The 15,415-nt window shown below is 34.2% G+C and overlaps 1 protein-coding gene across 7 annotated transcripts in view; it reads right to left on the bottom strand.

Annotated features, from left to right (window-relative positions):
- Window positions 1-1,721: 1,721 nt before the first annotated feature.
- The window catches only part of LOC121370461 (adenylate kinase 9-like), a 55,465-nt gene continuing 41,771 nt past the window's right edge, over window positions 1,722-15,415 (bottom strand). For all 7 annotated transcript variants that reach the window (XM_041495704.1, XM_041495707.1, XM_041495709.1 and 4 more), the window contains 10 exons: window positions 13,276-13,494; window positions 11,933-12,146; window positions 10,881-11,082; window positions 9,851-9,997; window positions 8,431-8,648; window positions 7,785-7,943; window positions 7,202-7,403; window positions 6,791-6,889; window positions 5,432-5,649; window positions 1,722-4,200 (listed from right to left, as the gene is read on the bottom strand). In XM_041495704.1, the coding sequence (XP_041351638.1) occupies window positions 3,989-4,200; window positions 5,432-5,649; window positions 6,791-6,889; window positions 7,202-7,403; window positions 7,785-7,943; window positions 8,431-8,648; window positions 9,851-9,997; window positions 10,881-11,082; window positions 11,933-12,146; window positions 13,276-13,494 (1,890 nt within the window). In that variant the 3' untranslated portion in view covers window positions 1,722-3,988. The remainder of the gene's footprint in view (window positions 4,201-5,431; window positions 5,650-6,790; window positions 6,890-7,201; window positions 7,404-7,784; window positions 7,944-8,430; window positions 8,649-9,850; window positions 9,998-10,880; window positions 11,083-11,932; window positions 12,147-13,275; window positions 13,495-15,415) is intronic.

The raw sequence follows: 15,415 nt of genomic DNA, 5'->3' as shown, positions 1-15,415 counted from the left end.
TCTAGTCATGTTTACATTTGTTGTTTTTAAAGATTGTTTTTGTTTATTAATATTACTCGTACCAAAATCTACTGCTGGTATTACATATATGCATTACAATAAAATGTTACTAAATATATTGTTGTACATATTTGAAAACTAATTCCAACAGCATATGTATCCATGACCTTTTGAAACCGGTCTAACAAGAAAAAAGCTACTGTTCATTACCAATGCATTTAATAGGTTATTTTACTTTATCCAGTGTAGTCTGATAATAAAATGTTTTTATTTGTTAACCATAGTTGTTTATGAATTAAAAAAAATCCTGATGTTATTAATTGAATTTTTTCATTTATATTTATTTTTGTGCTTACCAGTATATGCAGTTACGGTACTCTAGCTTGGATCCAATAATTTGGAACATGACTAGTGTTTATATATTCAGCATACACACGTATACAATTGTTTTTCGTTGTAAAAAAAAAATACTTAAAAAGTGTTGCAATTATTCAGACCATCTCGTTTTCAAAATGTTTCAGGTGGCCATAATCCGAATCAACCCAAGAAATATGGTGCACTTTATGCCTTCAATTTTAGTCGGTCAGCCCCACCCCACCCTCCCCCAAACACACCAATGATCATTTGCATATCTGACCATGCCTATACTTTGTGCTTTTATGTCATGTCCCTCGCAGAATAAATGTAGACTTCTTTTTTTTTAAATATTAATTTCTGTCCAACCATTGCATTTTTGTTATTTTAATGCTTGCAGGAATCCAAAACAGTTCTGTAACATTGAACATTGGCATTAAAGGTCCCAATTTACTTGCCCTATTGCAGCCAACATACACATAGCGTTAAACACTCCAGTCAACTTTTCATCTTGGTGGTAAATGTGGGCATGTAGCGCTCACTGTCCATCAATCACGATGACCTGACCCCAAATAAAGGAATTTCATTGGCACAACAAGAAAAAATATGCCACATGAAATGCACTGGAATGCTTTTGATGGGGTTTTTTTTTTAAATGCCAGTTTGTGGTGGAAACCTTTTCATTATAATTTCATTATAGCAAACATGTTTTATGTAACCTGAAGTTTGTTTTCTATTGGAACATGTCATTGTAGTTGTATCAATAGGACTTATTACAATTTCTACCGTATATTTGTAGTAGGCCATTCCAGAATGTATCACATAGATGTGTGTGTGTGGTAATTATATATATATATATATCCACCATCCATAAAACATCAATCAATCAACTATGGTCAAGCAAATAATATAATATAAGCAATACCATTAGAGCAGGGCCTTCCAAAGCAAACTTGGGTCCTGGGACTAAACATATAATATAATAATATGATAAACATTAAGCTATTGAATTAATAAAGTTTGTTTTGTTAACAAAACCTCTACAGTGCATTGATCGGCTACTGGATGTCAGACATTTGGTAATTTTGACATGGTAATCTTAGAGAGGAAACCCACTACATTTTCCCATTAGTAGCAAGGGATCTTTTATATGTACCATCCCAAAGTCCTGGTGCACTGGCTGGAACGAGAAATCGCCCAATGGATGCACGAGGTTCAATCCTAGATTGACTGTGCATCAGGCAAGTGCTTTACCATTGGGCTATGTTCTGCCCCTTTAATTAGAAAGTATCCCTTATAGGGCCCAGGATCTCTTGAACTGTTAAAATTTAATACATGTAGAATAAGAAATAAAATTCAAAGTCTTGTTACACATTTACAATTGTATATTTATTCTCTTTGTCAAAAAGATTACAGAAAAAATAACTTACAGTATATCAACAAATGTCTACTCCTTTAAAACATATTGGGAGAGAAGATCATAAAGGCAATGCACTAATTCATCACAAGTTGGTTATATGGAGGACGGGAATGTACATTAAATACAGCATAAAAAATAATATCACAGACTAGTTCTATACAACACATGCACATCATTCAATGAATTGTATGTCTTCTTGTACATGAAACATTGGTAATACTTGATAAACTTGTGAGACTGGGATGAAGTTTACATTACTATTAAAGCAGTATTTTTCAATAATAGACTTCCGTTAACCAAGATGAACTAATATTAACATGTCTCGACCGCCGATAGTAGGGGTGTATAGTAGGTGGTTACAAGTGCCTCTTGACAATGCCAGAACTACTGAATACTCCCTGAAGTGGTCCGACTAAGCCCACGGCTAAAAGCTGATGGGTAATGGCAGGTGTGTGGCACAGATAGCCACAAGAGACCAGTTGCCAGATCGGGAAGAAATGAGATGGAATTCAAGGGACAAAAAGGAAAGGGGGCAGTGGAATTAAAAAATAATAATAATAAAAATAGCATATATTATAGAATTTTTTTTTTTTTCAATGTAATTAATCTCTTGCTTCATCAAAATAAAAATAAGAAATACACTTTTCTACATGTCATATTTCTATTCTATATTTTATTAATTGACATATTCTTATAACTATCACTATGCTTTTATTATTTTAATATTTGATAATACTAGTATTTTAATATCATTTTATGCGTAATACAGAAGTATACAATTAGCCCTACATTAGAAAGTTTTAGTTTTTTTATTTTCCTTCTTTTTTACTTCTTTTTTTTTTTAATCAGCTAAAAATCTATAAAAATTACAAACAATTTACATGTACCATATTTACAGTCGACAACTTTCCTCGTAGAAAATAGCATTAAATATTAATATAGATAAAATGATGTCACTTAAGCCTCAAAATATACAATGTGTAGCAATTGCATTTGATCTAAACACAACTTTTATAACTGTATTAAAAATTATTGTGTAAAATGTAAAAACAGTGGAAGTCACAAAGGTATTTGGGATGCAATACATTAAAGCACTAATTAAAACATTGCAAACTATGTTTTGGCATCAGTAAATATAAAGGATTTGAAGCGAATTAATGGAAATGGAAGCTAAAAGGTTTAATGTAATAATACATTATAATTAAATGGATTTATTGTGCCGGGAACAGAAAGAAAAAAAACAGGAAACACAAAGAAAAAAACCAGGACCCAATGTTTTCCCCATGTTTGTTTCATTAAAAAATTATAAATAAAAAAAAAATTAAATACTGGAACACCCACAGCATACTTGTTTAAATGCATATTGGATATAAGTGAAGTTTTTAATTGGTTAAACAGTTGCTGAGGTGTCACTGGGTTTTTTACATTTTTGTTCCCTTTAAAGTATGTTATAGCAATAATTTCAAAGTAAATAACACATAAAACAATACCAAACAATTTTTAAAAAATAAAATACTCATTATTTAAACATGCTTCTTGACACAATTAATACTGAAACACATAATACTTCTATAAAATTCTATTTATAATCATTTGTGGTTCCCAACCCACACTTCTTAAATAGGGCCTACTCAAATTAATATCACAGTGTGGGTTTTGAAAAATCTACAATGATCTATTTGTGAAAAGAGTTTAAATAAGCGAACATTTCTGCTGATAAAATATTTATGTTTAACAAATCCAAAAACCCCCCACAGATTTTATCCTTCAAGACTTACTTTAAAAAATGTAATGCTGTGGTATGGATTTATCTTTAAAGTAATATCTTTTAAAGAGAAAATCTGTTTGTACTGGAAAACAAATTCATTTATTATGAATAATATGCATTAATGCAAGTTTGGCAAAGGTTAAAACATAATACTTGTTACATGCTAACAACCGAGTTTGTTAAATTTACAAATTATAAAAAAATATATGTATCGGTCAATGTTAGCATATTACTTCAATGTTGTGTAATATTTAGAATAATAAATATATATTATGGGCAAACAGTTCAAACACAGAAAGGTGATCATGAAGCTTATCACCATATGTATGCATTTTAATGAATTTCTCACTGTCATAACAAACAAAATTCACCACATACATAAATTCAGTTTTCACTAAGATATAATCCTTGGTAATATGTGTTTAAAACGTTGTACAGAACTGGAACTATGCAATCCACGTGGAAGTCGGTTCAATGCCTCTGAGTGCGAAGAACATTTCCAGTTTTGTATCAAAGTCATCCGGTCGGTCTTTTTCTTCCTTGTATTTGATCGTCATGGTGTTTCCCAAATAGTCGATCAGACTACAGGTTTCTTCAAATTTCTCAAGTTTTTTCTTGTACTTCTTTCGGACATAGTCGGAACTCTTCGGATTGAAGGCTGCAAAATGAAACAAAATTAGCAATCAATTATAAAACTTCAGATATCACATTTCATTCAAAACAAACAAAACACATACAACTTTAATAATATTTCTCAAGTAGCTCTGACATGGCTTTCTCACTATACATCTGCTCATGTATGAGGGAAAAATTGATATAAATGGTAAGAACCCATTTGGCAGTCAGAAATGTACAAAACATAGAGATCTGTACAAAGGTGTAGTTGTTATATGCTGCGATTGTTTTGTACAACATCCTGATAAGGCTATAAAAACAATCAAATAACACTAGCTTATTATTATAGTTAGCTCAAGTAGGATGTTGAATTTCTGTATTATAACAACACCACGAATCAGTTGTGATGTCAGCCTAAGCTTGAATCTGGACTTTTTTAAGCATGGACCTAAAAAACACACTTTATAAACAACATAATGAATGTCATGTTCAGTATTTTGAGGGGTACAAAAAAGTTGTAGATTTGGTATTATTCATTCATCTCTCTCTCAAACGTTTGCTGTTAAAGCTTTTATAAAAGTTTCGACTCAGAAACAGCTTAACTCTATATGCAATTCCTCTGGCATGAATGAAACTGAAATATTTAGCACATCAGGGGCTTAATTCACAGAGCTCTATTAAGAAACACTGCATCATCATTGTGAGCCTTTTTGCGTGGCACCGTGACATTGCAAACTTATAAAAGATTAGTGAATTAGGCCCTTGGGGTGTTTTAGGGCCATTTTTCTCAATTAATGCTTTAGAGAAATTCTGCTTTTGGTCAACACCAAAAAGGTCATAGCTCAGTCAATTTTCAAGGTATCAACAAACATTTTGTGGCTTTTTAAAGCTTTTAATATACTCTATCTGATTATGCAAATATCTAATTTTTCAAATTTTAATTCAACAGCCTACTTTCGGTGGAGTTGCTCACATTTTATAACCAAACCAATGTTGAACAAAATTACCATGCTACTACACCCATTATCCAAGAGACTGTTAAGCTCTTTTTCCTTCAGAGGTTGTCAGTATAATGTAGATAAAAACTAAATATTTTTGTAATGGGGTGCTATTGATAGACGACAGAAGTTACTAACAGAATAATAATACAGGAGTACCTGTTGGATATGAATTATCTTACAATGAGTGGTTGCCAACTGTATCTAACGAGTGAAGGTGATCTACAACATATTATGTTGAAGACGATATTGATCAACAATGGGCATGATTCTTACCTTTCAAGTGATAGGCTACGTAGATCAGGGATGACCTTGATGTAGTCAGGAAAGGATATTTTGGCTTAAAGTTTCCTGCAGCTGTTAAAGCTTTTATAATTGCCACGGCAACTGTCTGTTCCATATATCCCAGCATTGGCAAGCCTGTGACTGGAAGTGGCTCTTTGCGTGGGGGTAATTTGTGTGGAAGTTTTAGGTTCCAGTATTCCTTGGGTAATCTGAAAATGGAACCAAATACATTATAATATTAATTATTAATTATACTGTAAAAGTATATACTGTATAGCAAAGTTGAAACTAAGAAAAGTTATGCATGTTAATTTCAGGTTTTAATAAAATTGCAACATTTGATGTTATAGATCTTTTTTTTGGTTTAAATATCAGGGTTGCACAAAATATTGCACTTGTTTACTTTTTTCTTTTTTTTATAAATAAAAAGCAGAGTGCCCATAATTTATATTAATAGAATCTATCGCCATTGTAAGGCCGAGGTTTACAGAGGCCCTGACAAAAACATTTTGTCCTGAGGGTTGGGATTGCCTTATCTACACCTCACATCGGTCATTGATTCTTTTTCTTGCCTATTTAATTACAGTAACAAAACATTCATTTTGTAAGCTAACTTTTGTTTATTTTAGAATGATTCAAAAACACTTTACATACAAACTCTTTTAATCATATGCAGAAAAATACAGTCCACATTAGAAATTATATTAAGTTGAAAATATAAATTTAAAAAAATACATTTTTAAAACAATGATTCAAAATAAAATGGCAACTTGGGGAATAAGTAATTCAACAGAATTCTGAAAAACATGAGTTAAGATATTCATCATCATAAAACATGAGTTATAAAATCGGGCATATTAGAAGTCATCTAGCCTTAGGGTCAGACAGATTTATCCAGCACAGTGATATAAATCCACATATATTATAAAATAATAATCAGAGGTTCCTAATTTCAACTTTGTGCAATCTTTAGAGAACATTTAACCACATAAAAAGTGAACAGTGGTGGAAAAGAACAAGCAGTTATGATCACAAAAGATTTTAGCACTTGGGGTCACTTGTGTTGGTGTGGCTGGTATAAAGACTACAATAGGGACCTCTCCCTTTAATTTACACAAAGCAAAATGACACACTAATCCAAATAGAGACAACTAAAATAGCTTACAAAATAACAAACTTCAAAAGCAGCATTAAGACTAAGAGCATGAATTTTCCCTCAAAAATGTTTTTGTTTGTCAGTAATCAATATACACTAATTACAATTTTTGTTTAGATACTTTGCACACATTAAAAATAATAAGATATTAAATACTAGTTGATAGAAGAAAAGAAAAACTTGAAAGAACATACTTCATGAATTTGAGTAATTTTTCTTCAGTTTCCATATAGAAAAACTTTCCTTGGTACTCTGCAATGAGATCTGGGTTTCCTGGAACAATGGCTTCATATCTAAAACCAACAGAAATGCATAATCAAAAACTAAAAAAAATTCAGGTAATTGATAATACATTCAAACCCACTCAAATAACCAACCATCTGTAATAATGTGGTTTACTTTTTTTTATTATGCAGTAACATTAAAATGCAATTACCTGTCACCTAAACTAGAACCAAACTCCATAAAGTACTTATACAGTGACCATAGTTCTTTTGTACTGGTCCGTAAACCAAATGAATAAAAAGAATGCTTCATGCAATGATAACTAGTTACTGGAAACAGTGATCTTTGTCCTATCATGAACAGTATCCTGATGATCCTACCTGCATTTTCCATCAAGGAACGTGACTGGACAGTATCCTTGCAGCTCTATCTCTATCATTGAAGGAATGTCTTCTGGGCTTTTGCGTTTTGGCAACAATTCTTTAGGTGGCAAATGTCTTGGAGCAAGAGGAGGCACAAACTTCTCCGGTTCGGCCAGAAACTGCTCAAGCTCCTCTTTCCCACCCATCTTGTAGTAATGACCTTAGGAATGAAACATTTTACTCAGTTTTATTCATATTACACACATTGAGACAGTCTGTAATATTTGTGAAGACAGAATTTCTTGTGCAGCTGCAATACTGACATTTTAACAAATAGGAAATGATGCGGTTAGCGTTTAAGCTGCAATAGAGTGAATTTTGTCACAAAATCTTCAGCCAAATTAAAGTTTTTCAGCCAATAGCCGATGTGTATTTTTGTGCTAGGGTGTCGTTAAACATTCATTTAATTCGAGTTTTACTCAGCCAAACAAAATATAACAAAATAAAAGCTTATTTTATATACCATAATTATACCATAAATGCTTAATACAACCTACTGAAGTGTAAAATGTTAGTGGTCTTTAAATGTACAGGTATTTACCTCTGAACTCTGCAGCGAACTCCAGACTGGGACTGGTTGAGCAGTCCACCAGCTCTCCACGTAAAGCCAAACTAACAGGGCAGTACTGGCCAAAATCACCAAGCCTCTGGCAGAATTCTTTTGGTGTGATGCACATGTTGGCAATAGAAGAAGCCTTGCCTAAAACAAATTTCATACTCTAAGTAGAAATATTTTTTAAACAGCTGATAAAATATAAAACAAATTTTTTTTAATCTTGGGGCATGTTCATAATCCTAGATAATTTTGTGCTGTTGGAGTCAACCGTTAAACAATAATGGATCAAGAACACATTTGTAAAAATTGCTTTAATGTTGCAGTCTATTTTTTTTTTAAACATTTATGTATTAAGTATATTTATCAATTTTTATTTTCTTTTGGTAAAGTGCCATGTTTTTTAATTTCTTTTTGATCTTATTTATTGCAATCTAGGTCACATTCAAATCATACAAAATGAAATTACCTCATTCTATATTTATCTATGGATGACATGACAATGCAACATTTTCTTATTCTGATTTTTTTCCCCAACATAATCAGACATTTGAGAAATATTTCTAGAGATTATGCTTTGAAATTTTATTGGCAAAGTATTTCTTCATAACATGTCCTTGATTGATATACACACCCTCTGAAATTCTCTGCAAATAGTTCTGTATTTGTTTAACACTGTCCTCAGAAAGTGCAATGACGGCATTCCACACTGCCCATTTGGACTGTGATGCATCAATCTTCTGTATGTTCATGTGCTCTTTGTCATACCAGTCGTAGATATCTTTAGCTGATTGATAGTAAGCTTGTACTTTTGTGTACAAGATTTGTGCACTATCATGCAACGGTAGAACCCTACAAATAAAATTAAAATATTATAAAGCATGCAAATGGTTGTTCAATACAGGGTTTCTAAATCCACCAATTCTACTCTTTTAACTTCTAGAAACATTATATTTTACTGTACTACAGAATCTATTTAATGTCCAAGTTAAAGTTGAATTAGGTAAATAATTCTATTACCAACATTGTCATTAATAAATTAAAACTTCTTGGCACAATAGCACATTTGTCAAGCATACAGATTTTTTTTTTTTAATATAATAAAAAAACCTGATGTTACTTGAATTTGTTTTAAAAATAGATTTTTATTATCAATATTTTGTGCAGGTGAACTGTGTTATTGCTCCAAGAAGTTTTAATTACATAGTGTCAAGGTTGGCAACTGAATTTATTACTGACATCAACTTTCTAATATTTTAGACATTAGAATGCAGTGGCAGATCCAGAAAATCCATTTAGGGGTGGGGCCAATAACATGAGGTGGAATGCCAAGGGAACATTGGGGGAGGTTTGGAGGGGCATCGTAAAAAAAAAATGAAAATTAATATATAATAAAATTATAACTATCGCAAAATTTGGGGGGGGGGGGGGGGGGCCTGGGCCCCACCTAGATCCACCTCTGGAATGTTTAAGAAAAAGTGATGAGAAAATAGAGATATATACAGTCAAATCTGATCAATGGTATAGGCCCGGTGCATGGAATATATATCATAACTGGTCTATGCATAAATACTAGTTATCCATGATTTTTTGCCATATTTACATGCTGCTACAACAATAAGGAACAAACTTTGGATATAATCTAGAACTGTTGCCATATGTAAAGTTTGTTTTATTTAACGACGCCGCTAGAGCACATTTATTTTTTATCTTATCATCGGCTATTGGACGTCAAACATATGGTCATTCTGACACTGTTTTTTTAGAGGAAACCTGCTGTCACCACGTAGGTTACTCTTTTATGACAGGCAGCAAGGGATCTTTTATTTGCGCTTCCCACAGGCAGGATAGCACAAACCATGGCCTTTATTGAACCAGTTATGGATCACTGGTCGGTGCAAGTGGTTTACACCTACCCATTGTAGGTATCTGAATTAAAAATCCCATGCCTCGACTGGGATCCGAACCCAGTATCTACCAGCCTATAGATCGATGGCCTAACCACGATGCCACCGAGGCCGGTGTGTTGCCATATGATAATAAAAGATACAGACCTGTCAGGTGAGACTCTGTCTTTGGTTCCTCGGACCATGATTTCCTTGCTATCTAGTGTCAGTTCAACCACACGCACTGGAATAATACTGCGTTCAGTCATCAGCTCAATCTGTCGTTTGGAGATTGGGTAACCGTCCAAGACAAAACTGTAAACATAAAACAAAAGTTATTTGTTACTGGTATAAAGAACTAAAACTCCAAAAATAATGTAAGAACTACTTAGAACTTACTTTAAAAATTAATTAAAAAAAACAAGAGAGAAAGAAGTGTTTTATTTAACGACGCACTCAACACATTTTATTTACGGTTATATGGCGTCAGACATATGGTTAAGGACCACACAGATTAATTAAAAAAAACAAGAGAGAAAGAAGTGTTTTATTTAAAGACGCACTCAACACATTTTATTTACGGTTATATGGCGTCAGACATATGGTTAAGGACCACACAGATTTTGAGAGGAAACCCGCTGTCGCCACTACATGAGCTACTCTTCCGATTGGCAGCAAGGGATCTTTTATTTGCACTTCCCACAGGCAGGATAGCACAAACCATGGCCTTTGTTGAACCAGTTATGGATCACTGGTCGGTGCAAGTGGTTTACACCTAACCATTGAGCCTTGCGGAGCACTCACTCAGGGTTTGGAGTCGGTATCTGGATTAAAAATCCCATGCCTCGACTGGGATCCGAACCCAGTACCTACCAGCCTGTAGACCGATGGCCTGCCACGACGCCACCGAGGCCGGTAAAAAAACAAGAAGTCTGTAACAGATTATCACCAACTACAACATGCAATATATATACTATGTAACCTGAACAAACCAGATCCTGAACAAACCAGAATCCTGTCAAAACCGACCAAGTTTTGTGGTCCCCAATTTTTTTACTTCTAAAATGTGACCCTCTAAACACCGGATCCTGTCTAAATGGGATAAATATTAGGTCACTGGCGTCCAGTTTAGACAGGTTTCACTGTATATAAAAACAAAAATAAAATACTGACGAAAAAAACCTAGTTGGATTCTCACCCTCTTCTCTGACAGCGCATGTCCAGCAAGCACACTTCTAAAGCTTTGACTGCCAGCTCATCGGGGACAGTGAGACCCTTATACAGATACTCATTCATCTGACGGGCCAACTCGGATGATGGCTGGTTGAACAGGATTGTCCGCATGGCCTCGCCAATAGACAGCCGCATCAGACCATAATCATCTGCAAACCGCTTGGCAACTGAAAAAAATTATTAAAAAATAATAAAGCTGATAATTAGACTTATACACACCCTCTGCGTAATAGTTTGTTTTGTTTAAACGACACCACTAGAGCACATTGATTAATCAATCATCCATTACTGGATGTCAAACATTTGGTAATTCTGACTCATAGTCATCAGAGGAAACCCGCTACATCTTTCCTAATGCAGCAATGGATCTTACCACATACCACAGCCTTTGATATACCAGTCGTGGTGCACTGGCTGGAACGAGAAATAGCCCAATGGGTCCACCGACGGGGATCGATCCCACACTGACTGTGCATCAAGCGAGTGCTTTACGACTGGGCTATGTCCCGCCCCCTGTGTATTAGTGTATTAACAGTGTATAAAATTATTTTTAAAAATGAACCCAGCTTACATAAATGGAAGGAACTGGTTCATTTTTATCAAACTGAAGTACCAAAATGTAAACAAGACAACAGTACAACTAACACATTATTAAAACCAGAAAATTGTTACAAACTTTAAGGTTTCTGTTACATAAAATATTGAATGTGAAAAGTTTTAAAATATATATAAAAGAAAATGTACAAATATTCTAATGCATAATGATGTACAACAAATAGCTTTATGAACAAATGGTAAACATTTTCATAGAAGAAGTTGCATAATTACAGATAAACTAAAACCAAAAACGGTGATAACTACTCTTCCATAAAAATCAACATAATTAAGAAATTTGAAAAACACAGCATTCTAGGAGCTATCAGTGTATCATAACATTAAATGCAAAAGAGAAAAAACAGGCAGTCTTAGTATTATCTCTATAATATCAAAGAAAAACAACTATGCATCATTACTTACTGGTTGATTTTCCCGATTTGGGAGGACCAATGATGGCAAGTCTGATTGGTACGACTGGTTTTGGTGACGGCTGCTTGAGGTACGCAATGGGGTTCTGTACAAACTGTTCTCGACATTCCATCGAGGACAAGTAGTAGATATAGCCCCGGTACACACACGGATACGTAGGGTGACCAGGACCACTCATAGGCTGAATACACTCACCATCAGACAACTGAAACAAGATGAAACATTCAATAAACTTTCTCTATACTTCATTGTAGGTTTACATACTGATACTTTTTGAAATAAAAGAAACATTCAGTGGCATATTTCAGTTGCCATGGATACAATTTCATTTCAAGAGGAAAGTTTAAGTGGTAGTAAAGCCTTAGTATTTAACATTCAGTATAGTTTGTTTTGTTTAATAACACCACTAGAGCACATTGATTTATTAATCATGGGCTATTGGATGTCAAACATTTGGTAATTTTGACATATAGTCTTAGAGAGGAAACCGGCTACATTTTTCCATTAGTAGCAACGGATCTTTTATATGCACTATCCCAGACAGGATAGCACAAACCACAGCCTTTGATATACCAGTTGTAATGCACTGGCTGGAATGAGAAATAGCCCAATGAGCCCACCGATGGGGATATCGATCCCAAACCGACCGCACATCAAGCGAGTGCTTTACCACTGAGCTACGTCCCACCCCATATTCTAAAAGGAGACATCATTTTGTAAACATTTGTAAATGCATCAGTATGTTTATTTGGTAATTTTTATAAACAAGCCTGATTTCATACACACACAAAAATGGACAATTTCGAAAACAAAATAACTGAAATGAATGCAATATTTTATGCAGAGTCAAATGGGCATTTGGCAAAATAGTGGTTGATTCCATGAATCTCTATTTTGTGTCTCGTCTATAGGAAGACAGCCATTCCCAAGATCCTTTGCTGGACAATACATCCCTCCTGCATCATTCAAAAAGGACTGCCACTCTAGACTAGTTAACCAAATCAAAATTAGCACAGGACAGAGCTGACTGAAATAAATATAGCTGTGAAGACATGCACTCATGAATCACTATCAAAACTGTAATATCAGGTGTTCACAAAAGGTAAGCATGTTCTGCCACACTGGTGGCACACATCACAAATACTACCACCACAGCTGTTGAGTCTGTCATTTCATTTAAAATGAAAAGAACATGTGGAAGAGTTTTCACCAAAAAGATGAAAAAGTAAACTATGCACAAGTTCAAAATATGGAATAGCATAAACCATCAATTTGGTCAGTGGTGCATATTTAGTAGATAAAGCCTTTAAAACACTGTGAGAAACAATACTTACTTTGACTGGGCACCATCGACCAAACCTGCTGGGCTGTTTGTACCCAGCCTGCAGCATTCTCTTGGCCACCTTCTCACTAACAGGATAGACTCGCTCAAATATACTCGGTCGATATTCAACGAATCGTTTCAGCTTCTTCGTCATGGTGTAACGAATAATATGCGGCTTCCGACTGCCATCGATTTCCAAACGTGGAATAAACAGTTCTTCCAGTGTTTCCTGGAATTACAGAACATTTAATTTAATATTTTATCATCCATTAAAGGCTTTTGTAGGAGATATCGCTGGCACTATAAGTTGCAATATCTCCTGAGATATTCTCCTAGGAGATATTGCTTCTTTTGTTAAGTCACTGTGTATGTTTCAGCGCAAAACCTATCAGTAGTGACGTCACACTACTGTCGTTCTGCTAGTTAACGAGTCTACTGCTGCCAAATATGGTGACATTCAACCCACATTACTTACATTGTTTACAATTGTCGCAAATGAAAAGAATAATAATGGATGATAAAAAGAATACCCCCCCTCATATCTTGTGATATCAAAATTTATCAGCACTCTTTGATAAAATTATAAAAATCTTTGGCAAGCCTTGGATTTCATACTCTTATCAATTCGTGCTGATAAATTATGATATCACAAAACACTCGGGGAGTATCCTCTATATAACAACAATATAATAATAACAATAGGACTTAGAGAAGTAGTAAATAATATTTTAAAAACCCACACAAAACCCCCAAACAACATTAACATTCTCAAAACGTGGAGGTGTGAGACAGAGTTAAAGAACAAGAATGTTTGTATCACTTCAAAATGTTAACCTTTTGAACCCTAAATTATTGTTTTTTAAATTTCCTCCACCCTGCGCTCCCAGCAAAATTTCTTTTTTCATTTTCTCTTGAAAATATTGGAAATTAAACACTGCTCGATGATGATGTATGCTTGTCAGCAAAACCTGTATTGTCCTTAGTCCACTGATATTGTTGATTATTTTTACTAATACCACACCCAAGACCTCTGCCTCGACTCGCCCGCCAAACACGAACATGCACACTAACAAAATCACCTGTGCCAGGTTCTTTATTTACATCTTTAGATTCATGGTCATTTTCGTAATTGCTAACACAGCTGACATTCACATCATCAATTTCATCTTCACTTTCAGTTTCAAAGTCACTTTCATTGGCATATGTGTGGTTATAAAGTTCACCTTCATTGTCGGACATTATTAACTTTGGTGCTTCTTTGACACACCCACGGTTCATATTTGTGAAAAAGTACACTTAAAAACACCAAAAAACTTCAGCAAATTTATATTCACACAGGCAGACAACTTCCATTAATACCAATGCTGTAAAACGAATTCTAATTGGTCGAAAATAATGCCGAACTGTTGCCAAACAGTTTGTTTACAAACAAGACCACGTGGAAGCTGGAAAAGCAGGTTCATAGGGTTAAACAACAGCTTTTTATATTTAGATGTCATATGACAAAAAAAGGAAGGAAATATTTTATTTAACGACACACTCAACACATTTTATTTACAGTTATATGGAAATATATACAGTTTCAATCTGTATCAGTGTTACAAAACTATAACCGATGTATCACCATTGCAATATTCTGCCTGTCTGTATAATTTATTTAATAAATATAAAATATAGAAAAGTTACAAATGTAATTTAACCTGGGCCCATATTTACAAAGCGATCTCATCCTACAATATCGTAAAACCATTGTACGCTATGATGTCACTGTAGTGACATCACAACCTCCAATGAATTTACTACTTTGTGGCGCTAAGATGGCTTCGAAAATATGGGCCCTGCATTGTCTACACTGCCAGCAGTATTTTAAATATTACAAAGCTATAAATAATATCTAACCAGCTGTTTGTATCAGAATCTTTTTGAAACTATGAATGTCATCTAACCTGCTGCTGGTATCACAGGTGCATATCTAGGGGGAGAATGCTGAGGTGCATACACCCTCCTTCAGACCTGAAAGCACCCTGGAATTCCAGCATTTAACATATGAATACAATCATGTTTTCTTATTTGTCGAGAAGATGTTATATCTTGGTTAGTTAGATATTTCTGCTGTACTTTGATATACTATTGGGGACAATATACTCTTT

The sequence above is a fragment of the Gigantopelta aegis genome, chromosome 4, assembly GCF_016097555.1.
Source record: "Gigantopelta aegis isolate Gae_Host chromosome 4, Gae_host_genome, whole genome shotgun sequence".
Taxonomy (NCBI): Eukaryota; Metazoa; Mollusca; class Gastropoda; order Neomphalida; family Peltospiridae; genus Gigantopelta; species Gigantopelta aegis.
This window is presented reverse-complemented; position numbering and strand designations above follow the sequence as displayed.